This window comes from Petaurus breviceps, unplaced genomic scaffold (assembly GCF_028583685.1).
Source record: "Petaurus breviceps papuanus isolate PSGF00001 unplaced genomic scaffold, PetGlider_PUasm1.0 91041, whole genome shotgun sequence".
NCBI lineage: Eukaryota > Metazoa > Chordata > Mammalia > Diprotodontia > Petauridae > Petaurus > Petaurus breviceps.
The window spans coordinates 9,666,528-9,675,086 of NW_027187400.1; the positions used below are offsets into that span (position 1 = coordinate 9,666,528).

Genomic DNA, 8,559 nt, shown 5'->3' on the forward strand with positions numbered 1-8,559 from the left:
AGTATAGAAAATCAACAAAATAATATTAAGTAAGCTCTGATTATAGCATTTCCAGTTCCGGGATGAAAATATTCACATTGAACAGTTAACAGTCAATTTAACAAACTCTTAAGCTGGCTGCAGCATAGCCCTCAGTCAGTGGAGGGTCTGTGGTCTCCTGTGTGGAGATATTATAATTTGATATTTCCTGATCTATTCACAACATAACTATTATGGATATGTTTTGCATGACTATACATGTATAACCTATATTAAATTGTTTGCATCCTCAATGGGGGGGAGGGAGAGAATTTGGAACCCAAAGTTTTAAAAAGGAATGTTAAAAAATTGTTTTTCCATGTAACTGGGGGGAAAATGCTAAATAAAGAAAAAAAAATATTGCCTGATTTAGTGTTCTGTGCGGGTATCTATATACTTGACTGTAAGCTGCTAGAAAACAGTGATTTTATTTTTTCTCATCCAAACTGCCTTTTTCCCAGTGACAAGTGCAGGGCTCTTCATACAGTAGGCACTTAATATGTGCTTTTTGTATTGTTCTGTACTGGATGGAAAGGGTTTGTCACCTCTATAGGCTCAGGAGGAATGTAATGAGCTGCCTGGAAACAGAGTGAGCCCCCATTACCAGCAGCCTTCAAGTAGAAATTCTATGACCACTTGTTGCTACATTGTGAAGAGGATTTCTTTTAAGTTAACAGTTAGGATCAAATGCTTCCAGAGTTTTCCTCCAGCTCTGAAATCTTGCGATTCTATGAGGAGGGTGAAAAGGGCTTTGGTCCCCTAAGTAGAGGAAGTCTGTGGTGTCTTTGTGTCCCTGTCGGGGGACCTGGGCGCTAGCTTTGACAGAAAGGCCCCCTGCCCTATTGATCTCTTGTAGAGCCCTCTATCTTTGCTTCCTAGACCCTTGAAGGGGACCAGGCCATCCTGCAACGAATAAAGAAATCGGTCCGGACTATTCATAGCTCTGGCCTTGGTGAGTGAAGGGGCAGTTTCAGTGGCCATGGTGGGCGGCAGCGGTGGCAGTGGTGATGGTGGTGGTGGTGGTGGTAGCATCTAGAAGCCCTCGTTCCTTCCAGCCCCCAGCTAACCCAGTAGAACAATACTCCCTTCCTAAGACATGACCCTGTTGACAGCTAAACCTTGGACTTGCCTCCTCAGCCCACGTGGAGAATGAGGAACAGTACAGTGAGGCCCTGGAGACCTTTGGTAACAGCCATCTCTCACAGAACAACCATGAGCTATCCACAGGCTTCCTGAACCTGGCTGTGTTCACCCGGGAGGTGGCTGCCCTCTTCAAAAACCTGGTAAGGATGGAGAAGATGGACCGGCCTGCCGCTCCACTCTTTTCCTCTTCTCAGACTGAGAGGTCTAGCTGAGCTAGAGGGGAGCATTGATGCTCAAAGAAGGCAGACCTTTAAGGTCCGTGTCACCCAGGTGGCACAGTGCATAGGGGGCTGGGCCTGGCCTTAAGAAGACCTGAATTCAAATCCTTCCTCACATGCTTCCTAACTGTGACCCTGAACAAGTCACAAGATTGTAGATGTAGAGGTAGAAGGCTCCTTAGAGAACACAGTCCAACCCCTTTACAGAGAAGGAAATTGAGGCTTAGACTAGCTATGTGACCTTAAGCAAGTCCCGTATGAAGATTAAGGGACTTACCTAGGGTCATGTAGCTAGCAAGTATCTCAGAAGAGATTTGAGCCCAGGACTTCCTATCTCAGCCTCAGTTTCCTCACCTGTATGAAGAGGATAGTTCTATCACCTGGGTTGTTGTGAGATTCAAGAGTGTTTGGCAAACCTCAAAGCACCATGTAAATGGTGTCTATGTAGTACACATGTATTTGTATGTATGTACTTACACAAATAAATAAACACCACTATTGTTATTGGAGCAAGCCCTTCCTTTTACAGGTAGGTAACAGGCCCTAGGAGGCTGAGATCATTCAAGCAGTAAGTAGCAGAGTTGGATTAGAACCCAGGTCCCCTAAACATTACACCCCGAGAGGTTTACAAAGTCCTTTTCATACCGTGACCTTGTGAGGATGTAGTGAAAGTCTCATGACAATTGAGGAAGTTGAGTCCGAGAGACAGGAAATGTTTCAACCATAGCCATGAATCTGGGAAGTGTGAACAGCAAGATTAGTTTGTGGCCTTCCTTTTCTGCCCACGGGACATCGCTGGATGACATGAGGACTCGGTGCTAGGCGGTGTGGTCTGAATGATGAGGACATGGGGAGAGCCCTGAGAGTGAGGGCGGCCTGGGGAGGCTTTGGAGAGGAGTCCTACTTTGAGATGAGTGGGGAGGCGGGCATCCAGGCTGGGGAGCCACGTGTGCTAAGATGTGGAGGCAGAGAGGGGGCCCAGGGTCTGGAGACGGAGGCATCCACACCATCCACGGTGGAGTGGAAAGGGAGCCTCTTGCCCAAAGACCCAGCTTCAAGCTTAGCTCTGCCACGTTATGCCCCTGAAAAGGTCACGTCTGCTCTCTGGGACTCAGCTTTCCCGTCTGTAAAATGGGGGGTTGGGCTAGATAGTTCAATTCATTCAGCAGGCTTTTGTTGGCCACCTAATGTGCCAACACACTGTTCCAAGTGCTAGAAATACAAAGACAAAATGAAACAGTGCTAGCCCTCAAGAAGCTTATATTCTATCAAGTAAAATGACATTCGCAATATGAAAAGTACATACGAGGTAACCCTGGGTGGATTGTTATTGATGATGAAGATGATGAGGAGGAGGAGGAGGAGGATAATGATCCAGGCAAGCCTGGATGGGTGAGGTAGGAGCCAGGGAGAGCCAAGGTTGTGTAAGGCTTCCCCTCAGGGCTCCTGGCTCCATACTCCCTCAGCAGACTGGGAGCAGAGGCCAATGGCCTGCCCAAGTACCTCACTCTACTTATGTTTTAGGTTTGGGATGGGGCCCTGGCCTCTGAGTCCTGGCTCCAACACTTACTAGGTACAGGACCTCACCCCTCTGGGCCTCAGTTTCCCCTTCTATTAAATGTAATCCCCTTCTACATCTGTAATCATATGCTTCCTCCTTCTCCATTTCTTCCAGGTGCAGAACCTGAATAACATTGTCTCTTTTCCCCTGGACAGCCTGCTGAAGGGGCAGCTGAGGGATGGTCGACAGGTGAGTTTTGGGGGCAGAAAAGAGATACATGACTCTTTGCAGTTGGTTTGGCTCTTCTCAAGGTACAGGGCAAGGGCTTCTAGAGAGAGGTCACCATGGTGCCTCAAATTACCTCCTAGGAAAAGTTCAAGGGGAATGTTAAAACCATCTGAGGTGGGGCGGCTAGGTGGCGCAGTGAATAGAGCACCAGCCCTAGAGTCAGGAAGACCTGAGTTCAAATCTGGCCTCAGACATGTAACACTTACTAGTCCGTCTGTGACCTTGGGCAAGTCACTTAACCCCAGTTACCCTATCTTCCCCCCTCCAAAAAAAGCAAAAAAAAAAAAAACCGTCTGAGGCAAGTTTAGGCCTTGAAAGACACTCAACTCCATTAAGTCCAGTGAGAAGGTAACTTTCAGGGGAGCTCTTTGATGGAGGTAAAAAATGATACAAGAAGAGACCAGGAGGGAATGGGCAGCTGAGGGCTCCCCTCACACTAAGAAAGCAGAAAGTAGCAAGAGAGGGGTAACAGGACTGATATGGCAAGGAGAGGGAGGAATATGGAGACAGAGAGAAGGGGGGGGGGGGTGATGTAATAGGAAGAATGCTGGCATGGGGCCAGCCCTGACTGTCTCTAATCAGCTGTGCAACTGTGGGTAAGTTGCTTCTCATTTCTGGGCCTCAGTTTTATAATCTGTAAAATGGGAAGGTTAGACAAGATGGTCTCTAAGGGCCCCTCCATCTCTGACATCCTGTGTTCTAAGGGTCCTTCCAGCTCTGACGTCCTGGATTCTAAAATCTTTCCCAGCTCTGAAGTTCTGTGTTCTTTGTTTTTGCCAGCAAGAGCTGTCTGTTTTCTTTTTTTATTATGTAATAGTTTCACAATTACATGAAAAATAATTTTAACATTCTCTTTTTTCAAATTTTGAGTTCCAAATTCTCTCCCTGCCCCCCATCGAGAAGGCAAGCAATTTGACTTAGTTTCTACATGTGTACTCATGCAAAACACATTTCCACATAAGCCATTTTGTGAGAGAAAACAGGCACAAAAAAACCCAAACCACAAATAAAGACAGTAAAGAAGAAGTATTTTTGATCTGCATTCAGCCTCTACCAGTTCCTTCTCTGGAGACAGACAGCACCTTTCAAAATAAGTCCTACAGAATTGTCTCGGATCGTTGTATGGCTCAGAAGAGCTAAGCTGGAGTTCTGTGTTCTAAGGTCTTCTTGCACATTCCATGACTGTGTGAAACATGGACTCCAGTTCAGTAGAGAGGCAGAGAGAGGAACTTGAAGGCAAGACACTGGGAAGGGCTTTCCCAGCCCCATCCTCCCCATCAGCCAGGTGCCCCCTGATGTGACTAGGCTGAAGGGGGGAGGCAGACGGAGGCTGAATGGTGCTCAGAGGACCCCCAGGGAGAAAGCTTACTGGTAAAGGGTTCTCCTGACAGCCCTAGGAATGGGCTCCCCAAGGGCTTACTCCCAGCTCTGGGGCTGTCTTTTCCCAGTGGGAACAGCCCAAACCAGACAGGCAGCTTTCTTTGAAGTGGGTGGGGTTGGGGATGAGGGAGAGTTGGGGGTGGGGAGGGCCTTACCTTTGGGCTCCTAGGCTGGGCCCTGCCTTCAAAGTGCAAGGAGTGGAAGACCTGGGAAGGATCTCATACCCTCATCAGAGGCTGAAGTAGCCTCAGTGCACTTAGGTCTGGGAGTCATTTACAGCCTAAGAGAGAGTCCAAGGCCTTTCTAATCATGCAGTAAGAGAATTGAAAGTTAGATGTTCTAGGTTTGAATCTTCCCTTTATTACTTACTTCTGTTTTGCTTTGAGAGAATTGAACTAGATAACCTCATGTGTTCTCTTCCATTTTTAAATCTTTGACCTCAAGATCCAGCCGAGTCATTTTACAGAAGAGGAAACAGAGTCTTTGGGAGGTTAAGTGACTTGGGATTCCAGCCCAGGTGCTCTCTTAGGGCAGGGTAGAGACTCCAGGCCACTTGAGACCTGGTCACCTCCACCCCAACCAGGGCACTTAGTATCTCAGTTTCTCCATTGAGATGCCAATTAAGAAAGCCCTTTGGATCAGAGCTAGACGAAAAGGCCTTTGGATGATGAAAGTGGTGGAATCATGAAAAGTGGACCCATCTGGTTTGGAATCAGAAAACCTCAGGCTCAGGTTCTGGTAAGGCTGGATAAGTTTGAGCAAGGCACCTGACCTCTCTGGGGGTCAGCTTCTGAACTCTGTAAACTGATGAGGTGATACTTAGATAATCTCTAACGTCCTTCTTGCTCCAACAGTATGTAAGCAAGCCTCACCTCCCTGTCCCCATCCACCCAGGTCTCATCCCAGACTCAGCTGTATTGCTGCTTACCTGGGCACTGGTCCATTGCAGGAGGTGCTCATGTAACAGGCTCTAAAAACCTCTCAGAGAAGCTGACCCTTGAGTGGTACTTCATACTTTACATATCCCTTCCCTTTCCATAGGCCCATGAAGTCAAGCAGGGCAAGGACTCTGGTCCCAGGTGAGGTCCAAACATTTGCCCTTTCTGGGCCTTGTTTTCCTCATTTGTAAAAGGAGGGGTTTGGATTAACCAATCACTCAGTCCATTTGTAGTTCTAAAACCTACAATCCTATGATGATTATTTTCCTTGTACAGAGGAGGAAACTGAGGCCCAGGGAAGGAAAACAATTCATTCCAAGTCACAAGACCTAGCACGTATGTCTCCTGAATCTCAAGCCACTGCTGCTTGCTGGCCCCCAGGGTGCTACTCAGTCCATCCTCCCCAGAGTTGGAGGGGAAGCTACTGCCTGAGGGTACAGCTGGGGTATCCAGAGGGACAGGGCCCTCACCTGCTCAGTAATCAGGAACCCATTGTGTTTGTGTATGGTGGTGGGGAGTGGGGATTGGGGCAGCTCCCAGGCTCTGCCACCCTCTTTCATCAAGCTCTGCCCATTTCCAAGATTTAAATCTCACTCTGAAAGTTTAACAGTCTGCTCTTGTAAGCTGGCTTCAGCTGGTGCTACTACATTGCTGGTCACAGGCACCTTCCCCTCTAGCCCCCCACCTTTGCCAGCAGTCTGGTGAAGACTACAGACCCTTTTCTGATGTGTATTTTCAAATGTGTAAAACAGAATACATAGGATTGCGAAGGAAATTGGTTGTTTTGGAATACAGTTATGAAATTTTTTTAAGTTTATAGTCCCCAGATCAGGAACCATTCTGAGATCTCTTCCAGCTCGGACATTGTGTGGGAAGGTCATTCACAGCTCCTGACATTTTATGTTCTAGGGGCCCTCTTAGCTCTGCTATTCCGTATTCTAAATCACCTCCTAACTCTGACATTCTGGGTTCAAAGGCCTTTCCCAGCTCTGACATTCTATGTTCTAAGTTTCCTTCTAGCTCTTATCCCCAGTGATCCTGTGATTCTGTTTTCTTATACAGGACTATCGCAAAGCGTAGACTATAATAGGCAAGGTGGGAGGAAGGGTTGCAGAGGTCTGGGTCTACCAAGAGTAAGACCAAGTTGATGGGAAGGATTAGTTTAGAATGGAGTCAGTTGGAGGGACGGCCTTTATGGGCATTAGTGTCAGGACTAGGAGAATGAGTGCAGAGATCTGGGTGGAGGGGAAGAGCAGATTTGAGGGGCCACTGGGTCAAGATTGGGGAGGATGGCACGATCAGTCGTCAGTCAGTCAATAAACATTGATTAAGCTCCTGCAATGTGCCAGGCACTGTGCTAACCCTGGGGATACAAAGAAACACAAAAGACAGGACTGCCCTTGAGGACCTCACAGTCTAATGGAGGAGACAGCAGGCAAGCAGCTATATACGAAAGAGCTACATACAGGACAAATTGGAGATAATCAGTTTGCAAAGGCAAGGCAGTAACGTTAAGGCTTTCTGTAGAAGGTTGGGACTTGAAGGAAGCTGAGGGAGGTGGAGATGTGGAGTGAGAGCATTTCTAGCAGGGTAGGGTGGAGGGATGGGGTTTATTTGAGGGAAGGATTTAGGATTTGGGGAAGGGACCTTGGTCAGGGTGGAGGGATGAAGTCAGTCTCCAGGGGTGGCTAGGTGGTTCAGTGAATAGAGCACCAGCCCTGGAATCAGGATGATAGGAGTTCAAATCCAGCCTCAGACACTTAACACTTACTAGCCTTGTGACCTTGGGCAAGTCACTTAACCCCAATTGCCCTGCCCTTCCCCCTCCAAAAAGGAAAAAAAAAAAAAGTCAGTCTCCAAGAGTATGGGGGAATGGGGGGTCAGATTACAGTCAGGCCCCAGGAAGCATGGCATGGGACAATCCCATAAAGCCACAGAGAGGCATGAGTTGTGCTGGGTCCTTGACAGAGCCCCTTTCTGACCCTCTTTTCCTTGAACCACAGGATTCCAGGAAGCAGGTGGAGAAGGCGTGGAAAGACTATGAGGCCAAAATGTAAGTGTTCTCCAGGAAGATGGACGGCCCCAAGAATCTGCCCCTTCTTCATCAGAGCAATCCTAATCATAATGGTAACCCTCCTTTAAGGTCTACGGGTCCGTCCCTCACACTCACGCCGTTCCTGGGTTGGCAGTCATCCCTCTTACAGATGGGGAGACTGAAGCTCAGAGAGCTCGGTGAGGCCTGAGCCCGAGGACCCTCCTCCCGTGTCACACAGCCTCTCCCTCTCCCTCGCTACTCTGATGGGGCTCCTGGATCTGGACAGGACTCCTATTGTAGCAGGAGGAACTTAGGGAAAAGATGTTTAAAAATAAAAAGCAAACAGCAAACTTCCTGATTGTGAGAACTGAGTCAGCGGGCAGGGCCACACGTGCTTTCCTTCTCCGAGGAGGGCATCCACCACAGTGCTCAGCCCAGCTGGGACATCGAATGCCGACTGCAGGCTCAGCCAATAAACAGGGGGCAGAAATGTCAGCATGGCTGCCTGCGTCTTTCCTGTATTTGGTGCAGAGCCTGGACTCCCCTCATGTGCACATCCCAGGACTATCCTGGAGCCAGGAGCCATCATCTTGTCCATCCTAAGTCCTGGGTGTACAGAGATCACAGGAGCTAGGAGCCATCCAGAGGCAGCCCTCTCATTTTATAGATGAGGAAATTTGGGGCCTGTTGGCAATGTGTCCTGTGGTGTGAGCACAGGCTTTGGGGTCAGAGGTCCTGGGTTCAAACCCTCCTTTTGTCACTTCTACCTGTGTGATTTTTAGGTAAGACATCTCCTCATCTGTAAAATGAGGAGGTTGGGCTGGATGACCTCTAAGGTCCCTGACTAACTCATGATCAAATGAGAAAATGTTTGTAAAGCGCCTAGCACAGTTACCAGCACACAGTAGGTGCTATATAATGGTAGTGATGATGGTGATGATGATGACTACAGTGATATCAGAGCTGGGAGGTCCTATAGAACACAGGATGTCAGAGCTGGGAGGGGCCTTAGAACACAGGATGTCAGAACTGGGAGGG

The 8,559-nt window shown here is 48.2% G+C and overlaps 1 protein-coding gene across 1 annotated transcript in view; it reads left to right on the plus strand.

Moving 5' to 3' along the window:
- Positions 1-8,559, plus strand: part of ASAP3 (ArfGAP with SH3 domain, ankyrin repeat and PH domain 3) — a 66,782-nt gene that overhangs the window by 24,745 nt on the left and 33,478 nt on the right. The window contains exons 2-5 of the mRNA XM_069078819.1: positions 898-970; positions 1,156-1,301; positions 3,055-3,129; positions 7,490-7,539. Coding sequence (XP_068934920.1) covers positions 898-970; positions 1,156-1,301; positions 3,055-3,129; positions 7,490-7,539 — 344 coding nt within the window. The remainder of the gene's footprint in view (positions 1-897; positions 971-1,155; positions 1,302-3,054; positions 3,130-7,489; positions 7,540-8,559) is intronic.